A 21,898-nucleotide genomic window follows, 5' to 3' on the forward strand; every position below is an offset into this window, starting at 1 on the left:
GAATACTAAAAGACAATGCTGAAACACCAATTTTATGCTTAACCAAGTAACTCCGAACAGTCTGCCCAAATAGTCACGTCAAATGATTTTATATTGGACAACGGCTCAACTTTAGCCTAGAAACGTTATGTATAACCAGTAGATGAACAACTTAGTAAAACACTTCCCCAAGATTAATAGTTTCCTATTAAAAACACTGTCTCTCCTATATACAGGCACGATCGGCTACGTGATTTCACATGGTGCGCTAGCTCAGACAGACATGAAGACAGGGAAGCTGCTTGCATTACACAAGGAAGGTTCTCTTACCTTTGAAGTACGAGGGTACAGCTGCTCGTTTCTGGTAGAAGAAGGGCTCCACGCTCCAAGTTCCTCAAGTCCTCTGTTATCGCAGCTTGTTAGAGCTTCCCTTCCAAAGCAACAGGTCTCAAGAAGGGATGCTATGGAATTCACTAGTTAAAGACACAGCTCGTTATTTATTAAAACCTTCCTTAGTTAGCCGACGCATAGGTAACTTCAGGTAACGTTTTAACAATTCATCTTCACACACTGCTTTCGCTATGTATGACATGGCAGCCACAAAACCAACAGATAAGACATTGCCAAACGTAAGACCGACTGAAAGTTTTAATGACTTCCAAATTTGTACAGGTATGCATTTTACAGTACTGTTGAATCGTTTCACATGAGCTGTTTATATCATCTTTCAATTTCTTACTTTTCCACAAACATCGACCATCATTTCTTAAGTCACTCCGTGTGGTGCACTGAACTCTGGAAAGCGGAATGCTATTAACCATGGCTACAGGACGTGCCTGTTGCAGTAAAAGCCTTCCGCTGGAGTCAGCTTCCTTTTTCCTAAGTGCTTGTTCATTCTACAAGCAAGACTATCAGCTAGTTTACTTCCTCAACGCATGGTCAGGACGAGTTAACCTCATGTTCACTGGTGAGGAAAAGTAGTGACCACTACAGGGTAAGTTACAGTTTCAGCAGGTAAAAAACGTGTTATTTACATGTTGAGAAAGTTGCCTTCCTTTCCGTAGGAATACAGTATACAAATAAATGTTCAGAAGTTAGACAGTAGTAGCTTATGCCAAACCAAAAATATACATTTGATGTGTACAAATTCTTAAAGCTTATTACAGGCATTGCAAATAGATAATTACATTAAAATATTTTCAGTGACATAGCTACAATTTAAATTAAGAAATGGAATGTTATCAACAAGATTTATCTGTTCATTAGCGTTGATATTTGTACATATTTAATCCAAGTGTGCAGTGTTTTTTTTCAAGTTATCATGAAGAGGACCACGCTGTAGTGACCCTAGTATTACATATAGGCTCATATGATCTAAAACAGTGACACAACTTTCACCGACAAATTCAGTTCTTACGATGCAGGTTTACTACTTAACACAGCATGTTGCTTTTACTCCACAAAGGTGAAGTTACACCCCGTCCCCCTTTTTTCAGGGGAAAAAACAAGACAGCTGCACAAAATAACAGTACAGTAGAATGGCTTTACTGAAACTTTGGGGAAAGCTTGAGATCTACAAGTGTTTTGCACGTTCTCTTCAGTGAGCTTCTTCTTTTCTTAATAACTTACATTAAATATCGGGGGAGACCACACAATACGCTACACCAGATTCGCAGTAACTGAACACCTCCTTGAATTTCAGTCCGTATTAGCAGTATTAACCATCCAGTTTACAGGCACAGGAAAGCTAGAGCACTTAAACACACTGTTTTGTAACTTGGAACTTTTTTTTTTCCTTTTTAAAATGCAGCTAGAAGAATTCAGCCTTTAGGTTCTCGTTCTTCACACCCCAGCAGCAGAGCAATCACCCCTCCCCCAGTTTGCTCAGAGAATGTTCCTTTTCAATAATTGTTCCAGTTGAGCTGAATTACAAGTTTTCCACAACTGAAGAATTTCCCTATGAGGGTGGTGAGGCACTGGCACAGGTCGCCCAGAGAAGTTATGGATGCCCCACCTCTGGAAGTGTTCAAGGCCAGGTTGGACGGGGCTCTGAGCAACCTGGTCTAGTGGAAGGTGTCCCTGCCCACGGCAGGGGGGTTGGAACTAGAGGATCTTTAAGGTCCCTTCCAACCCAAACCGTTCCATGAGTCTATTAATTTTAATGTAGTAACAGATGTTGGTCTGTTCGGGGGTGGGCGGGGAAATCAAGACTTTGGTCCTCCCAGTTCTCCACTAGATACCAGGTAAAGTTTCCGGTTTGACGCATAAAGAATTTTTATAGTTGTTTTTCTATCTAGCACACACTAAGTCTGGCATATTATACAAGACAATATCTTACCTAACCTGATGATTTATACTATGTTTATTGAGGTTAACTGTGCTTAGCATAAAGTAATAAAAAAATAAAATAAATGGAAAGAGGACAACGCAAGGCTAGGAAGACTATAAGCTAGACAGGGAAAAACTGCAATTTACCATGTGTGAACTTTGCTTTGAAGCCGGCTAAGTACACCCTCTAAATAGCTAAGAACAAGTCAAAAAGCACGTATTGGAAATAAACATTTTTTAAAATTATTTTTCTATATTCAAGTATTAGATAAATTATGTAAGACTGTTTCTGAGATGTGAGGCCAATGACGAATTTTAAAAACAAAATCAGTAGAAACATCATCCAGAAAAAAAGGCTAGTTAAAATATAGATATGTCAAGCTATGAAGCTTAAATTAGTGCAGATAATTTTATATTAAATCCAGATATCCAGAAATATACACAATAGAATCATCCCAGTTTTCATAAAAGTTTAGAAGGTAGATGATAAAATTGCACTTAATTCTGAATTAATTCAGATAGCAAGTCATTCCCATTCCTTGCTGATCAATTTGTAAGAAAAAGGGAACCATGTTATAAAAGAGCAAATTGGTTTTGTACATTCTATTTCACTTTTCATCTTATTTGGTCATAAACAAGGGCCACGCAGTTTCACTATCTGTCTTGACGATCAGATATCCTTACATCTGATGCAGACAAATCTAATACAGGATTTACAAATCCAGCATATTCTGAATTGCCATTATCATCCATTTCAGCACTAACAAAGTCATTCTCCCACTCCAATCCATTAGAATCGTCAGAGGCTGAAGCTGGATTACTTCCCGTCTTCTTGCTATTAAATTTCAGTGCCGCCCGGAGTATATCTTCTTCTGTTTTGGAGCGTTCTCTCATTGGAATCATTCTGTTCATGCCTGCGATTTAAGACATCTTTATGAGAAAGACGTAATTTTGAGGGAAGGACCTTTATGTTTGCATTAGAACACTGGAAGAAACAACGAGAATCCTCTAGAGATCCAGACTCCGGTATCTCCCAAGATACACTCCCAAGCATCACCATATTTTTCCTGGTGGTGGTGTTCACATTAAATCCATAGTTTGCAGTCAATTTGGGCCCAAATGAACACAACAGCCAGTGACGTTGTTTTACAGAAGACAGACAACATAGTGAAACAACTCACTAGCACTGTTTATTTCTCCTATATATGCAGCCCACTGCCCTACATTACGAGCATGTAAATACTAGAAGATTTTAGGTTCTGTGCCATTTCCAGAAAAGCTAAATGTCTGGGGAATCCTCTAATACTCCCACAACTTACTGACAAACAGATGAAACATCATCACGTGAAACATTTTAAACAGCTGCTAAAATTTAGATAGATACTGGGTGCATTTGTCTAGGAAAGGTCTTCAGTTTGTCTGAAAAGGTATATTTAATTTCACACAAAATAAGGCAAAACATTGGTCAGAAAACTGCACAAAGACATCAGAGATGCTATTTATTTTATCAGTAATTACAGACTTGCTCACGGTGTATCAAAACCCTCCCACACCACTGGAATGGAGAAAGGAGAGGATTTACGGTACTTTTCTTACTCACTGGACTCCTCATACATTCCTAAATAAACTCCCCTTTTAAATTTGGAGTAACTATCTAACTAATTAATTATAATTAAAAAGTTACATACTGCAAGTGAAACACACAACTCTTGGCGGGGGGAGAGAGCCACGGGGCCGGGAGGGGGGGAATATGAGAGGTAAATTTTTCCCTTCATCAGACTCAAATGATAGATTTTATGTTAAATGGTTCACGGGTCTTTCAAAACATAGCTATTTTCAACTCGATTATTCCTTTGGTACCAATGGCTCACTGAAGCTGTTCTCCATCTCAAGACACACTGCCGAAAATACCAATATAACATTAGTACTACAAGTTCCTTGTCTGTTATCTGTACATGACACCAAAGAATGAAAACAGAATCCACCATCTCAAAAACCTGTATTTGATCCAGGACAGTTACCGTTTCCATTCTCTCCTCACGCCCTTTGTCTTTCTGTATAATACTCTTTATAAACTACAACACTGCAGGGCACAAACTATGCATCTGCTGTGCTCAGACAGCTCCGATCCACAATCCCATTTCAGTACTACCATTACGTAGTGATTATCCGCTACCGTGAGGAGTAGATAATCATGCCTAGTTCAGGATCTAGGCATTCCCTGGTAAGAACCTCCTCATTTGGCAACCTTTCAGTCAAGCAATGTCATCTTTTGTTACTATTCTTAGTTGTTGTTTTTTAAAAGGCTAATAACCCTTTCAAAACACCGGTTCTTCTCTACTTTGTGTTCAGCCCCCGTGCAGCTTTGCCTACTAACAGTAAAAATCTGTGACTAGACCATAAATTAATATCCCAGATCACTAAACCCCCCCCACACGCTTACTTTTTTGGGGTTGTTCAGTCTCCCTAGTATATTTTGACAGCACACACACTAACTAAACCTCTTATCCCGAGCAAGCAGTCAACCCCTTCAGGGAGATGGTTTTAATACACTTCAGTTGGGCCAGACCTACCAAGAACGTGCTAAAAACTACTCGAAGTCCTTGCAATACTCACTAGTACTTCTTCCAAATGACCACATTCCTTCCTTGGCAGCCATGAAAACAAGTTATGTTCTGAAGCATAAGCAATCTCCCGTAGGTTCTCTTACCACCTCTCCCGCTCAAGATTTGAGGTTACTAGGGAGAAGAGATGTGCTGCCATCTCAGTGACCAACTCTTAAAAATTATTCCCCTTTGTAGAACACAGGCTAGTAGGAATCAGAAAAACGGAACTACGCAGTAATTTTGTTCTCTGTTGTTAGGCAGTTTTTGGCACTTCTCTGCACTTACTATTTAGTTACCTCAAAACCAGATGAATACTTACGGCTAAGTCAGTGTGACAGTGATAACAGAACAACGAAAAGCAAACATTGCAGATTGTTAACTCTATACACAGAATTAAATTTCCCAACAGCAAGGATAACACAAGCCCGCATGCAACAAGACCCTCAACCAGTCAAATGAACAAGATAATTTTGCGTGCAGGTATGCCTGGTAAAGACTGAATCTTGCTCTCATCTGGTTTTCAATAGTTATTTAGATAGATATTACATTAAACTAACATCTAAGAGTGGGAGGAAAACTCAATCTGTAAAAAAAAAAAAAAAAAAAAAAAAAAGGCAAAGAATGCAATTTTCCCATTTCTTAAGCACGGTGTAGACCCAGAACACTGTTTCTGCACTGGTGCTAATTAGTCTCAGTGTAAAACCCAGTGTACTTCAACATACATCATCCTGCCCTAGCTTCAGTTCTTCTAGAAAGCTAATAGCTCTTGCACACACTAGCTAAAAAAAGATGCTGAGTATTTCTGGGTAAATATGTGAAAGTTAAGTCTTTCAAAACAGGTTTCTGTACTAGACATTTTAGTGCTCTTGATAGTGCTAAACACTTAAACTACACACAGATTGTCAAAAAACAGTCTATTAAAGCAAAAAAAAAAAGTGCTATGAGTTGGCTAAAAGAAATCCTAGCTTATTTTTGGTGAGCTTTTTAAGAGTCAAGATCTCAAAATCTTGGATTAACTTTGAAACAAAGACAATAGCTTTTGCAGATTTACTAAAAAGAACAGAAAAGATCTAGAGCAAACAGCAGCAGCAATTAAGATAGTTGGGATACTCACCTGGAATGCAGACCTACGTCTCCAGTAGAGGTTACAATAAAAGTAATTAGGGTTTAAAGAAGCAATGCCTCCCGAAATACTTCAGTCAGAGACTCCTGACCAACTTCCAGATTTTGAAACAAAGAACAAGCTGTCCTTCTGCTTCTGGCTCACAAGAGGGCAGCATTTCTTTACCATTAGTTTTGTTGTGAGTTTACAAGTCAGTTCCACAAAATGCAGGAAAAGACATTTACTGAAGGATCCAAAGAAATTAATTTATCAGACAGATAACCACATTTATCAAAATAAGCAATTTTCTAGGTAAAAATAATTTACAGTTTGATCATTACCCACTGGACAGAAATTCCATCAGAATTTTTAAATCACCTTCCCTTTTGAAAACGACAAATTTACAATCAACATGGTTTAAACTGCCAGCATTTTTAACTTGTAAGTTCAGAAAGAAACTGAATGGCAGAATAAATACCTTCTTCGTCTTCCCACTCTAAATCTAACGAAGTGCTGTCATCATTTCCGCTCGTCGATTTTGTTTTGGTCATTAAGTCACAACTGCTCTCTGTGTTGGGCGTCAGCACTGTAGCATCAGATGAAAGTCCTATATAAAAAAAAAATATTTTTAATTTGTAAACATACTTGAATTTGAGGTTCAATATGCAAAACTAAACTTTCCAAGAAAGTTTTTGTTGTGCTTCGTGGCCTTTAAACCTCAGGAACATTTGAAAAAGCACTTCGCCCATCACTTCGAAGAGTATACAGTAGCTTTTTAATAGTCAACATCACTAAGATATTACAAGAGGACATTTAGCAGTACTGTCTAATTAGAACTATAGAGGAATTTAGTAAGCTAGACTTGTGTGAAGACTTGCAAAAAACTCAAAAAACAACACCACCACCCTCCCCCCCCCAAAAAAACCCCCACAAACTACAGGCAGTGTTTCCCAAGAATTAGCATCAGTCCTCCAACTTCTAAGTGACTATCACATACTGTCATCAAAACTTACGGATTTAAGTTTATAAAATTGTTCTCCTCTAAATTGTTAGTGGAATTTTTAAATGCAGGCAGCCAGATCCTCTCCTGCGCTTCATTAGAAAAAAATTAACCATTAGTATGATTCTAATTATTTTGCTAAGAGATGATTAAAAAAAGCTATACACACACATATTTGCATCTTTAACACACAGTTAGGTTTTACAAGAAAAGTTCACGGCATTGATGTTGCCTCCACAAAGATGATTGGAAAGCCTTAGTAAAATAAAATCCATGCACAGGACTTGTTTGCTTACAGCATTTGCTTTTGAGAACTAGAATGGCTGTAGCACAAGTTGTATACGCTGTGTTTTTCAAACACTTGAAGCGTCAGGGATTAGAGGGGAAGATAAGTTTCCATCAGATTTTTTTATACAGATGTATGTACAGATATTTTATACATGTGTGTGTGTATATAAAAATATAAATAAATTATGTTTATCTAGAAAAAGAAATAGCACTCTGTGCTCCTCAGTCACTTAATATTTAAAGACATGCATAAGAAAAGGAAGACTTACTACTACTTCGAAAAGCTTCATACTGGAATTTTGTATTTCTTAAGAAAGAATCAAGATCTTCCTCTGCCACAGAGCTGTAAGAACAAGGCATGTATTGTTTTTAGCTTTATAAACCTCTAAGAACACCGTAAGAGATGTTAATCCACATGCCCCCAGTTCTACGCTACAAAGCACATGCACCTTAAACTAAAATCTTTTGAGATGATCTACAAAATGCCTTTCCATTCCTACTCCTCACATCCTCTCCCAGTCTGAGCTTCTGCTCAATTTTTAGTAGTATTCAGTTTAAAATGAATTAACTTCTGTCACAGAACAACTCTTCCCCTCTCATCCTTTGTCACTTTAGATAATGCCTCCTTAATTTTCAACTCCTTTTTTAACTAATGAATTCAAATCCTGCTATTGTTTCCAAAATCTGGGTAGCTCCTACTCATTCCATAAAACCTCAGTTTTCACAGCTCCTTTTCTAACTGTACCTCCCTAACTGAAAATTCCTCCTATCCCCCTTCTCTTCCATTCAAAACAGGTGTTTGATTTTAGAGCTTTTTCTAAACTCAAATACCGTACCACAGTAAATTTCTTTAGGGGGTTCCCACCCCCCCCCAACACTGAACACAGAAGGTGGGAGTGAAGAGAAATAAATGAGTAATATTAATGAAGAAACAGGCAGACTATATAAACCATTCAATTCCCCACTTGGTTAGTGTGTATTTTTATTGGGCATTTCAAACAGGGTTCTGCATAATAAAAACATTTTTATATTAGCTGAGATTTTACATATAAACGCCTTTTTAATATAAAACACTGGGGGGGGTGTGTATTAGTAGCTGGGAGTAGGTCCAATTTTGTATGCATCAGTCGAATAACTACAGTGAAAACCAGAACGAATGCAATCTACCCTCTAATTTTGCAGATTAATGGTAACCCGTTTCCATTCAGTAACTATTCGGTTGAAGAACACTGCAGTGAATGAAAAAAACTCTGACTTAGAAATGCTGCGTGTGTAAAGTTTGGAAAACACGTGAAGTTGGTTTTTGTTGGGTTTTTTTTTTTTTTTTTTATAAGGGGGAGATGAGGAAACAGGAGTAAAAACAGTCATGGTTCTCGATTACCATTAATAAAATTTTGTATCTTACCTCTGATATTCTCCATTATTAACAGCATGCGCTCTCTGTGTTATCCTTTGCTGTCTACGTTGCTATCGAAAGAAGTAAATTATTGAAAAAGCTGAATGCAATCGCTCAGAGTAATCTACTCAATACACTAAGCATTCCCTTAACTGCGACATTAGAAGGAGCACTGTCCCGGTCCTTGGAGCAGTCTAAGTACAACTCAAGAAAAGACTGACTTTCATTCAAATAAAGATCAAATTTTATGATATGAAGGGACTGTTACATGCAAGTGGTATCGTTTTCAATCTCAGAAAACTCTCCATTTAAAAGAAGGTAGCTTTGTGAATAGAGCTCTCAACATTTTAACCTATTTCATGCACCCCCCCCCAAAAAAAAGCATCAATTTGTCTAGAAACATGTGAACACCACCTCATTCATGATTACATCTGTCCTCTTCTCTATTGTCTTCTCTTCTTAAGCCACGGTTTTTTTCAACGCACAACTAACACCTGGGTTACGTTTGATTTTTTTTGCTCTGTGCGCAAGAACAGTCAGCCTACCATTTAAAAAGAAACGTTTCCTACAGGTCCTTTTATCCCTGCACAAAGCAATACTGCCATCTCCTCTGGTTGTCTGTAACAGCATTAAGTGCTTCATTTATATTAATAATAGCTTTGTTGCCTTTCTGAGCCAAAAGTATTAATACCTCTACACTCTTAAGGTAGAAAGCTTTCACGGTATCGCCAGGCAAAAAACAGAAGGCAAAATGCATGACACAAGCCATAAATGCACTTATTTTGTAGTTACAAGAGGAACAACAGATGTCATGAAGTAGGGTTCTGCTTAAGTTTTAGGGTTTAAACAACTTAAGTTCTCTCAAGTTTCTTTTCTCTGCCTTGAAAAAATGAGAGCATAAAAACTGGGCACATCAGCTATGTGATTAAAGGTAAATCAGTTATGAAGCAGTAATTGTTCACTGATTATGACAAAGACTAAAATAAAAATGAACGAGCTAGTTTTAGAGACAAGTCTGTTGTATCCAGTTACTGTATTTTCTGGAAAAAAAATCTATTCTCAGCCTTAATGGATCTGTCCCTGCAAAAGATAAGCAGGGGTAAATAAACCAGAATTTTTTATGGCAACTTATACTTCATCTAAGAATTGCTCTTCGCTGGGTAAATAGTCTCGTGAGATAACTGCATTGGATCAGCTAGTATTTTTCAATCCCAAAACGACGATGGCTTTGTTTCTTGGCACACTTTCCACCTCGGGTATTTAAATAAGTATCAGAATAAGCAGATTGAAACCAGTAAGGAAATGGGAAGCGTAGCAGAAGTAGAAATATCACATAAAGGCGGTTATAGGTGAGACGACTTAAGTACGCAGGGAGAAAGAGACAGGAATTTGGCACCAACATAGTTAACAAGTCTGTAAAAATAAATTACTGACATATGCAACAATTTTCTTTCACGATTCATATACCCACATAATATCCAATTGAAATTATCTACCCATTTTGCCAGGTCACATACAAATATCCAGCACTGGAAGTTCCAGGATACATATATATTAAAATGCTCCTGACAATTTAGTAGGGCAACATGAGCAAGCCAAATTAGTTTTAAAGGGATGCCATACTTCCAGTGAAAAAGCCCTTTTCTCATTTAGAAGGCTTCTGCCCACAAACAGCAAAGAGATGAGTTACGTATTCAAAAATGGCTTCTACTTTATTTAGAAAGGTTAAATGCTTGATGCGTATCTATAAAAAAATACTTCCTCAGAAATCCTTATAATCCTTATGGGTTTTGGGGGGGGTGTTGTTTGTAAAGAGAGATAAGTGGTACTAATTTTATGCGAGGAAAAAATTAAAATCTCTATAATGCGTTCTATCTTAGGTCCTGACTAAAAGAGGTGCCTATTAAAAATACTGAAAGACAAGAAAAATAGCATTACTTGCACAGAACTTCTACAAAAACCAGTTAAAGCCATATAACGATCTACTTTCGCTGACTTTATATAGACCAAAAGCATAAAAAAAAAAAAAAAAAGAGGCAGGCAAAAAGAGGTCAGAAAGAATTAACCCTCCCATACCAAATGACAAGAGGATAGAAAGAGAAATGTGAAATGAGACCTATACTTAGCAACCTAAATATTAGATGAAAATTCAGTCATCACTATCAGTCTGGAAATAACAATTTTCAATTCACTCGCTTTTCAATATAGACAATACACTGGGGTTACACATCTCCCCTATACCTTTTGTAGATTTCAGACTTTTTCAATTAATCTAAATGTGAACTTTTGAAAATCTACTTCTAACTGAACACGTATCACATGCCTAGTGGACCGCTTCCTTGAACATGCTACAACTGCAGCCATACACATTATAGATGAACAGATAGCGAAAAGTGAAAATGTTCTTTTTAACATAAGCATTTCCGGCAACCTGAAATTTGTGTGAGAACACATACTTTAGTAGCTTATTAAGATGGCAAAAATAGTAAATGCACTGATAATATGTAACACTTGGAACTGCAACATGAAAACCATCAGTAATAAATGCTATGGGGATACAGAACAGCATCTGTTTTCAAAAACGCAGGAAAACATAACGTGGCTTTTGTTTTGCTTGACCAAGCTCCAAAAGCATGGACACCAGACATCTGAAAGTAGGCACAGATATATTAAATAAAGACTACTTGTTAAGTCATTGCTGGACTTTGGCTACTACACATACAAATCACAAAGTGATAGAACAACTCGGGTTGGAAGGGACCTCAGGAGGTCATCTGGTCCAACCTCCTGCTCAAAGCAGGGTCAACAGTAAGTTCAGATGACTTGGAAACACCTATCCCCATGTTAACACAAACCACAGAGATAAGGAACAATTAAGTGCACAAATATATAAAGTACATTTTACAAGTCTAAATGATGTCATAATATGTGCTCAATTTCAGGGTTTTTTACTAGAAAACCATTACAGATCACTTTACATTAAAGATCAGTAACTTCTATATAATGCAAGAAGTCTGTTAAGCTAATTATAGATTAAAAATCATACATCTCATTCAAAATCTATACTCTGCAACATAAGCCGTTACAAACAATTCTGATCATTTTCAGCTGTTCCAGTCAGCTGTACTTTCTAAATCGTGTATTTCTTTCTCTACTGGAATTTACAAGCCAAAGCAATTTCCTCATTACGTTTCCTGAGATGTAAAGGATATTAAGAAAGTCCGCATACATAGAAACAGAACAGAAGCTCTGATATATATTGGGGTCTTTTTCCCCTCACCTCCAAGAGCTTTTTCTGCTTTGCTGCCCTGGCTGCTTCACGTTGTGCAGCATATAAAGCCTCCTCTTCTATTCTTAACTTCTCCTCTTGTAAGGCTAACTGTATATGAACAAAATAGTAATGGTTAACAAAAGCAGAACCTATCTATCTTCCTATGAATAAAGCCATAAGTTCAATAAAACAAAAGAAGAGCTACCAGAAAATAAAAAAAAATAAAGTAAAATTGACTATAGCTAAAACATTTTTCTTCATTAACTGAATCTAACGGCTTCCCCCCCCCCAAACATCCCAAGAAATTTAGATAACTAAACATGACCCTACTGAATAAACATCATTACTAGTGAATTGCTGTAAATGCATGTTGCGTCTTATTATGAACTGCACCGTGAAAGATTTAAGTCTTTGCAGTTGCATGTTTCATTGGTACTTTATTAAAAATCATTCTCGATTTCTACGTTGTATTCCGCACCATATTCCATTAATTGCTGCAACACACTACAACAAAATGACAAATTATGGGGGTTTTTTTCCCCCCCTTAAGAGAAGCTCTGGAAAAAAGCGAGCACAAAAAAGTTGAATCAAGTATACTCCCCATTTTGCCTTTCGTAAAAAAAAAAGTTCAAATTTAACAGAGCTCGGTCAAGACAGCCAGCCTATTCAATTTTTCAGCTAAGAGGCCATTAAAAAAAAAAAGCTCTCTCTGATGCAAACTTAGTTGTGCAGCAATCTCTTTGCGTATCTTGTAGACTAAAAAATACCAAGTGATGAACAAAACCCAATTGTTTCGTTCATGCGAATGGAATCTCCTCGTGTTCATGGTTGATCTTAACTACTTTAAAAGAAAAACTACCCGTACCATACTAGTCGTCATAACTGCTTACCTCTGACTGAAGTTTCATATCAACAACTCTCTGCTTTTCAGCAATGGAATCGTAATGTCTGTCTTTCAAGTCAGCAATTTCTTCCTCAGTCAGAGGTCTAAAAGCACGGGAGAAACACAAAAAGACTCCATCTACTGTTTACGCATGACAACCCTAAGTTGCACTTAAACACATCCATACAGTCTTTCTTGACTTGTCCTTCAACGCAAATTCAACAAGCTGTGCTTTTGGCCTGCTCCTCCTGGGAACAGAGTTCCAAAGTTCCAGCTTACTCAAGACAATGCTGTCTCTCCTTACTCTTGCAAAGCATTTTTTGTATCTTTACAGAAAGCGTATTTTCAAAACATTGTTTGCTAACAGAACTGCTCGAATAGAATGGTTAATATCATCGTGGTGTAAATCTCACTTTTTTTCTTACTTGTTTTGGTCCCCTAATTGTAAATTGTTCCCCTTTCATCTGTTGCCTACTTTATGCCTACTTGTATGTATCTGACAAACAAGCGGAAAAGCATTATCATAATTCTAATGTTTGCTATATCGCTTCTTTAGGAACATTGACAGGGAACAACATTTCGGGAACTATCAAACTTAAATACTACAAAATGTCTAGAATTAGACAACCAAACCATACACTTTGGTGCCTTCATATGCTTCCTACAGAGCAGACCTTTAAGTTTCTACTGCTTACATAAATATTAACATGCTCACAAAAAAATTCACTGGAGTTGTAGCACTAACACCCGTGTAACTTTAAATGCAGACCCTGGGAACAAGAATAAAGATTCTCTTTGTAACATACTGTTTTAACTGCCTTGCACAGTTTTTGCATGATGCATTATCATCTGAACTGTTTTGACGTGGTTAAGCATTAAGGTTAGTTTGACATGCATTCTTTCCACGTATCAGACAACTAAAAAGACAGAAAGGGTTTTGACAGGAACTCTGAAAAATTTAATAGTCACAGTGGGAGAGCAGAGGGAAGAAGAGGTCCTGAATCTCTAAGTCTTACCTGTGACTGCTTCCTGGGCTTTCTCCCTGTTTTAAAAAAAAAAAAAAAAAAAAAAAAAATCTGAGTTTTTGAGAATCCATCAATCAATCAATTTTAAGATGGGAAAAAAACCAGCATGAAATCATACTTTCTCCCATATATTGGTTTTACAATTAGGGGGGAAAAAAATCCCCTGTTTTATTCTGGAATTTAAAAAAAAATAAAATCTTGTCATGCACTCAACTGAAGTGGCTCACTGAGTAAAACAAGTAAGTCTTTCCAACTGAAAACAAATATTCCGGTGGTGTATTTCAGGAACCAAACTATTAGTCTTCATGTTTTTAAATACAGGGCAGGGTGTTGAAAACGTGGTGTGTGTCCCACCCGTTATCAAGCTGTATTAAATTTTTAAGAGCAAAGTTTTAAGGACAACTTCTATTTTTCTGAAGTACTGTTCAGCCAGTTCACCCATAACTGTACAGACAGAGCACTCCCAAAACTTTCCTTACCAAAGCAACCCAGGTCCATTTATGTTCTCAGATAGAGAGCATGTGCTGAGTCTTATACAAGAGTTATACCAGGAGCAAATTCTCCTTCAAGTCTTCCCCTCCCTTCCCCCCCCCCCCCCTTTTATCTTTTCTTTTCGCCTTCCTAATGTCCACAGTGCTCTCTTACTGAAAGGGTTACCTCCCATACCCCCCCCACCAGTTTTCTCTTCTCTTAGGTCTTCATCTCTCCCAAGGTGTTAAGTATTCATTCCTATAGCAAGCAAAACTCAAAGTAAAAAAAAAACAAACCCACCTGCAATTTAAGTCTACAACATAGCATAAAGTGGGAAGAAGATACAGATCTTGGAACCATTTTTAAGGGTTGTACTAGCAGGTTTCACATTATGATCCAGGTACCTACCTCATCACTTTCCACTAGGTTCTCAAACTGCAGAGAGAAAAAGAAGTAAACCATCTTTACAATTCAATGTAACAAGTCACTAAACACATACAGCAAATATGATTACATATTTAATCTGTCTTGTAAAAACACTACTCCAATGATAACAGTGGGACTGCAATACCATTTATGAAAGCCCCTACTTTCAGAGAAAGCATTACTTTTAGAGTAGGACCTATCTTCTTGCCAATGTTTCTTTCCTTAAACATTACGTTCTCCTAAAAGGAGAAGAGTCAACATTAAAAAACATTCATGTAATTCGCTACAACTTACGTGAGGGCCCTGATAAAAATGAAATCTCATTAGCTTCTAAGATTGCTAATAATTCTGTGTATCCAAAGCATTATAATACAAGCAGTGGAAGGAATGGTATGGCTCTGACCAAAGCACCCATGCAATTTAAAAATCCAGAAGATAAGGGGTAGAGTGCACGTAACCTCCACCTCACGTGGCAACTGTGATGCTTATCAAAAAGTATTTGAAGATGTATTTAATTTACAGAAAATGTACAGTTACTTTCTACCCAGAATTCCCAAAAAAACAAGCAACAACAAGCCCCCTCCCAGCTTCTCACAAAAGAAACTAAAGGTCAATAAAGGCAATGTAACGCTTAATGATAGGAAGCCAAAAAAAGCCCAAACCGGGCAAGAATACACCAAGCATTCTAAGCTGCACAAACTCGTCCAGCAGAAGTTCAACTATCACATAAAAACAAAGCAAATGGAAATTCTCCGTACTATTTTCAGTATAGTAATCTTACATGTGATCAATACATCAAACATGGAGGCCAGTACCTACAGCAAGACTCCTTATTGACCTGTACACTGACTAATTGCTGTAAGCAGAATATGAAACACAATTTGGGAGGAAGACAGCACCTTCTTTTCCCTATCAGATTTCTGCTTCAGGAACACTCTCTCGCAAATGGAAGTTGTGCGCTAAAACGGATTTCCCCCACCATATACGTCTGCCCCGGCTCTTGAAAGCCAAAGCGGTGATTACAGTTATTAATGTTACTCTCAGTAATGGGGGCAACCTGAAAGGTCTAGGACTTTTAGACCATAAGGAACACTCAGGGAAAGTAAACCAGGTTATTCCGAGAATCTCAGCTTACACAAATTAACCTTACGCTACCCTTGGCAAAAAGGGGTGACATTCGGTGGCCGAGAAAGGACCTCTGTAGCGAACAAAGCGGACTACGAATGCAACTAACTATAAAGTAACTTCATCAGATTCTAGCTTTTTGTAGAATCATATTCATGATCCTGCCATCCAGAACTAAATATCCCGCACTTATACAAGCAGAAAAGAAAAATCACTCCCAACACAAGTGATGAGAGATGCAATAGGCAGACTTTAGAATGCTCTGGTGCTGAGTATCAGATCACAACAGATACTTCTCTTCTTTCCAAATGATAGATTGGAGTGACATGATGTATTAATGTTCTGAGGTGCTATAAGAACCACTATCTCGCCACCCAGTGCAGCATCGATTTGGTCTGGAATAACCCCGAGTATTTCAGTGTACATAAACTGCAAAAAGTGTTAAAGGCATTGCTAGAATTCAGCTTTTCCCTTTTTTTTTTTTTTTTAATCACTAGAAATGTAAGCACTCACCTCTATAGTGAAGTGTTCTCCTGTTGAACATGTTCTAAAATACTTGGATCTGGAAAAATAAGTCTACAGTTACACTACGGAATAGTCTTCGATTCACAGCAGAAGGAAAACGAGCCTGATAATTTTCAATAGCTTTTGAAACATGTGAAGTAAGTATAAAATAAACATAAAAATCTTCATGTATTCAACACATTTACTTGTTAACCTGTGCTCTGCATCGCTACCAAAGCGGAACAAGGCAAAAGCATGTAAACATCTTCTACAGAACTGGAGAAAAGACAAACACCCTCCGGTGAGAAGAAATTACTTATCGGGATCCTGGACTTGACATTTACAGACATTTAGCGTGTTCTGCAATACCTTTAATACATGTTTCTCAAAAAAACATTATTCCAGGCAATTTCCAAAAACACTGTTGCTCATCACAGCACTTAACTCTTTACTAGCGCAGCATCTTGTACAACATCAATGTTAAACAAGACATTTTATTTTGACAGCTTGGCACAGCTAGAAGGTTGAACCTCAGAGAAAAATGTCTACAGAGAGATCAAGACAATGCTTTTCAACTACAAAAATTTACGCACAGTCTGTAATTTTACACAGGGAATCAGTCTCCTCCTTGATTCTTTAACTATCTTAACACTGTCCTCTATAACAAACAATACAGTAATGTTACCCGACTACATTTTTTACCTAGTGAAAGAGGTTTGGCTGTCATCCAAAAGAACATTCAAACGTATACCGGTGCTTCAGTACAACATCCATTTCATCGAACTGTTTTAAAAACCAGAGTTTCCAGTTGCAAGTGCTGACTGATGTCAGGAGTAAACCCAGGGCCTCAGGCATTTCTATACTTGTACAGAAGATCGTTCTGTACTTGCAGCCAACACCTACTTCTACTATACTAAAAGCAACACACCAGCCGAAGCCCGAATTATTTTAATCATATCAAATTTCGTCTCCATCGTATTTTTCTTTGGAAGTCAGTCGGGGTACGTCTCCCCTGGCAACTTGTTGCACAACCCACTTCTTCCTTGTTGCAGTGTACCTCACAGTGTAGAGCTGCCACGAAAGAACTGTTCCCATCGACTCGTTGCTATGGAACCAGAGGCGAAAGGCCACTTTAATTCATGCACCACATCGCAAGTATAAACGGGATACGTGGCATGAACACTTAAAGTAATTTCACATTTTGGCGTGCAGGAGCCAATACCATTAAGAATCTAATTTAATAAAACTGCTACAGGAAATCGTTTCGGGACTATGTTGTTAACAAAAGTGTAATTCCAGTTTACAGCATCAGGCCCTACCTAAATTACGCTCCACTTTACAAACACATGAGCCGCAGTCAGATTAGCTGCAAGAATTGAACAGTGAACCTATGGAAAACTAAGACAATGCAGTGCAAGCCTACTAAATGTAATTACAGATAGCCCCACAGCAATGACACTTCAAGGAAGATCTACACTTTCTGCTACCTGCTGAACAGGGACTCGATAACAGAAGACCTAATTCCATGCCAGAGTTTGAACCCTTAAATCCCAGAGCAACTATGGAGGATTGAGGTCATTAGGGACAGAAATGGAAGACCATTCAACTTCACCCCCGTATGTAACAACTTCAACTGAAATAAAACAGTAACCTATTAAAATGCTTACAGCTTTTACTATTCTCCTTTAAGCTCTACTGTTTCATTATTTTTTAAAACAGACTTGAGAAATATTTAGGTTTGCTAGGTACTAGAGAAAACAGTTCAGCCAATAGGCCACAGGACCTGTAGGAGGCTGTAAAGCAATCTTCAAAGATCTAAAGCTATTATAAAGACTAACTTTTCGGCTCTCTGTACATATATATGCTTTATTCTCCTTTATGCAAAGTCACGTTATCATCATCTTCTATTTTTAAAAAACCCAACCAATTTACACAGATTAAGCGTGGAAAACAAGTCACTAAAAATTAACACTTAATCTATTAAAACCAGGGCATGAGTTAAAATTACTTTTCCACACTACTGACAAAAAGGATTGTGCCAAATTTGCTACATGATAACCCCTCCCAAACTAGCCAAACAAATAACAGAGACAAATAATATTTATTCTTCTCCCTCTTGACCCCCCCGCCTTCTTTTAAACACTCCTCTAGGAGTAAAGAAGAATACTTATGGTCGAATATAGTGACAAATTAGCTATGACCTGCCTTCTAATTATGGCTGCAGCTTGTAGTACTTTAAGCAAAACTATTTCAGCCAAATTGTAAGGACATTCCTTAAGAAAAAAAAAAAAAAAAACAAAACAAACACACACAAAAAACCACACCACAACAACAAATTACCAACTGAAAGTTTGTATTTTTACAGAAAGTTAAACTTCTACTACACTGAAGAAGGCTTTGGTATTTCATATCTCTCTACGCATGCTCAACATGAACTCTAAAATCATTGCAGCAATTCATACACAAATCTCCAAGATTTAAGCACAATTCTAAGCAAAGGCAACTTATAATCTTGCAGGATATCGAAACACTTGTTAAGAACCGTATACTTAATTATTTAATTCAGAGTTTATTTCTCACAGTTAAATCTTGGAGCATCTAAGAATAATGAAACACCAGTTTAGGGGGGGAATCTGAGTGATTAAAATAATCACAATTAACTTGATAAGCTACATTATTGCATTATGCTGTTCCAGAAGTAGCCAAATCTGCAGAATCTGGTAGCAACCTAACTTGCAAACTTACAAGATTTATGAGACACACCTTACAGTTTTGTTTTTAATACAATTCCCTGCTCCTCCCACCACACGGTGGAAGGAAAACACCTGAATTGCTCAACACTCCAATACTGTTCTGAAAACTACCAGCACACCCAGAAAATGAAGATGACTGAGACACGTGCCAGCTATCTGCAAGAGGTAGCACTGATGATCTTTTTTTCATAAACTGATCCCTGTATACAATATTCCAGGTTCAGGCTTCAAAAGTCAATCCAAACCCGTGCAGCCTCTTAAATTGGAAAAGTCTGTTTTCTGTACTATCATTTCATTTTTCTAAGACTTTCAGTACAGGCTATGGAAAAACGTACGTAACAGTTTAACATAACAACAGCACACAGCAAGATTTATTTCACCGGTAAGGACAGTCTGATATTGGACTAATAGAAGCAATACATGCACGTATGAGTATCTAAACCATCATGGCAGAAAAACTTCTCCTTTGAGGGTATGCTCATAAAAACTTCTACATGAATTCCCTGCCATTTAAGAGAATGGCATTTCTCATAATTCCGTGCCTCGGCATTCATATTTGCCATTCTAAAACCCAAGCAAGCAGTAAGCCAGTAGTTACATGAAAGGCACCGAAACACGATGAAGTCTGTCAAGTAAGCCGGTAACTTCAGCAACCGTCTGCTGAAAACCAGTTGGAGACTATGAGACCGTGTGGCAGGAAGCTAACAAACGATGCTTCATGAATCAAACACGCACCAAAACCAAGCATTAGAACAGACGACGCTGCAAACACCAATGAATACACAAAAGGGTAACAGAGTATTGCAAACATACAAGAAAAAAAGAATACAAGGGGGAAAAAACCAACACCAACAAAAATATATAGGCAATGGTCACTTTAGACCAGAGGGAAAGACAAAAGATAACCGTGTATCTAGAATTTGCTGTTATAGCCGAGACAATCTTGTGCCTTTTTGGACTCTGCCTCCTATCCAGTGCTCGTAAGTCAGTTAATAAGTCAGTTAAAAGTAGTCGGGGGGGAAATAAAAGACCAAAGAGATGCCACAACCAAAGCAATAACTTACAGGGTAAGTACACGTTGCCGGAGACTTACTGTCACTACCCCCGACTGCTAAAAAAAAAGGGGTGTTAGCCTATGAGCGGAGACTCAGCAAAAAACACATGTGAAGCAAGAACCTTTCAAGTATTCTGTTTTTCTCAGAGTATAGCACAAGAAACAGATACTTAAGTGCCCGCTGTCAAGGCATTTCAGATGTTCTCACACCCTCTGCTAGAGAGTACTAAGAATACAGGCGGGTACCCTCCACACACGCCTTCACCCATTTCTCTGAAAAGTATTCCTAAAAGATCTTCAGAAGCAGAACATCAGACTTGCCCTGCTAGAGCTGACGTGAAATAAGAGGCCGCGAGTGTGCAACATGTAAAATGCTCAGTATATCTGTCTAGAACGACTTCAATCGTAATACATCAGTGAAAAATAAGTGATAAATAGCTATCGAATACTGGTAACTATATGGAAGAAAACCAAGTTCTTGTACAGGGAACGTATCCTTCCCTGTTTGTACACTGTTCTTCCATGAACTGGTTGTTGCAGAACAAAACACGGATCACGCATTTACAAGATAAATAGTTTATTCGGACCGTTTCGCTCCTTATCTTCTATAATAGTCACCCTCTATCCCAACAGAGCCTCAGCCTCTGACTCACAGAGAACACAAGATCACATTCCAGAAAATATGGTGTTTTTCCATCTTTGCACAAACACAGTAGCCTGCACAGATTTTGGCAACCGACCTGAAAAAAAAAAAAAATCTTTCTAAGCTGCTGCTTCTGGAAAAACAACCCTGGAAGAGGGCTAAGGAGTAAAAATGTCCCCGCAGCCTAAGCCATCCCTGGAAGCGTTATTACCGTCAACCGTGCGAACTGCACCAAGGCCAGCGACCCTTCGACGGCACTTCACCAGCTCGAGCTGTCAAGGCAGACGCTAGGTACGCGTTTTCTCCTTCCTCACTCCCCTCTTCAATCTAGCCGCCCTGCTGCTGCGGGGAGGGGGCGAAGGGGGCAGCCTAAAACCCGGGTGTACCCCGACCCCGCGTGAGGTGGCAGGCGTCCACCTCACCTACTGACCCACCCCGCCTCCCTGCTGGGCCCACACCGGGCACGGCAACAGCTCCCCGGCCTTGTCACTCCCCCCCCCGGCTCCTACCCCAAAACAACCCACGTCCCGCTCGCTGTCAAAGCCCCCGCCGGGGGACGGGGACCGGCCGCCCCGAGGCCCGGCCGCCTCAGGGCCACCCAGCGCGGCCGCCCCTCCTCACCTCCCGCCGAGGAGGAGGTGGGGGGAGAAAGGCGGAGCCGGGCGGGCCCAGCACCTCCCCGCCCCGGGGAGGGGAAAGGGGTAGCCGCGCTGCCCGCTTACCCTCCGCCTCGCTGGAGCCGGCCGGCTTCCCTCCGGAAGAAGAGCCCGCAGCACCACTGCGCCCAGCAGTTCCCCATCGCATCCTGGGCAGCGGCGGCAACGGCTCCTCCTCCCTTCAGGCGGCTTCACACCGCCCCTGCCACCAAGGGCGGCGAGGGAGGGAGGAGGGCGGAGAGGAAGGACGGCCGCTAACCCTAAGAAACAAAGGGCCGGGCAGCGGGGGGAGGCTCCGCGCCGACAGCCTCATGGCCGCGGCCGCTGCGCAGAGGCGGTATGCCGCATGCCCCGAGCGCTGGCACCGCCCCCGGCGGCAGCGCCCCGC

The 21,898-nt window shown here is 39.1% G+C and overlaps 1 protein-coding gene across 2 annotated transcripts; it reads right to left on the reverse strand.

Annotated features, from left to right (window-relative positions):
* Positions 1 to 609: 609 nt before the first annotated feature.
* On the reverse strand, positions 610 to 21,829 carry AP1AR (adaptor related protein complex 1 associated regulatory protein). Of its 2 annotated transcripts, XM_076337395.1 has the most exons (10): positions 21,577 to 21,829; positions 16,414 to 16,462; positions 14,758 to 14,784; positions 13,870 to 13,895; positions 12,861 to 12,957; positions 11,980 to 12,078; positions 8,709 to 8,770; positions 7,573 to 7,646; positions 6,494 to 6,622; positions 610 to 3,221 (listed from the first exon to the last, which is right to left on the reverse strand). In XM_076337395.1, exons 1-10 carry the CDS (start codon positions 21,651 to 21,653, stop codon positions 2,962 to 2,964), a joined length of 900 nt encoding a protein of 299 aa, XP_076193510.1. In that variant the 5' UTR covers positions 21,654 to 21,829; the 3' UTR covers positions 610 to 2,961. The 2 variants fall into 2 exon arrangements, with proteins under 2 accessions (XP_076193510.1, XP_076193511.1); XM_076337396.1 differs by lacking the exon at positions 11,980 to 12,078.
* Positions 21,830 to 21,898: the final 69 nt, after the last annotated feature.

This window comes from Aptenodytes patagonicus, chromosome 4 (genome assembly GCF_965638725.1).
Source record: "Aptenodytes patagonicus chromosome 4, bAptPat1.pri.cur, whole genome shotgun sequence".
Taxonomy (NCBI): Eukaryota; Metazoa; Chordata; class Aves; order Sphenisciformes; family Spheniscidae; genus Aptenodytes; species Aptenodytes patagonicus.

Excerpts from the sequence above, each read along its gene's own strand:
- AP1AR (XM_076337395.1), bottom strand. The coding sequence starts at position 21,653 with ATGGGGAACTGCTGGGCGCAGTGGTGCTGCGGGCTCTTCTTCCGGAGG. Across the intron at positions 7,647-8,708 it reads AATAATGGAGAATATCAGAG|CTCTGTGGCAGAGGAAGATC; the intron begins GTAAGATACAAA and ends TTGTTCTTACAG. Across the intron at positions 3,222-6,493 it reads AGAGTGGGAAGACGAAGAAG|GCATGAACAGAATGATTCCA; the intron begins GTATTTATTCTG and ends CTTAAATCGCAG.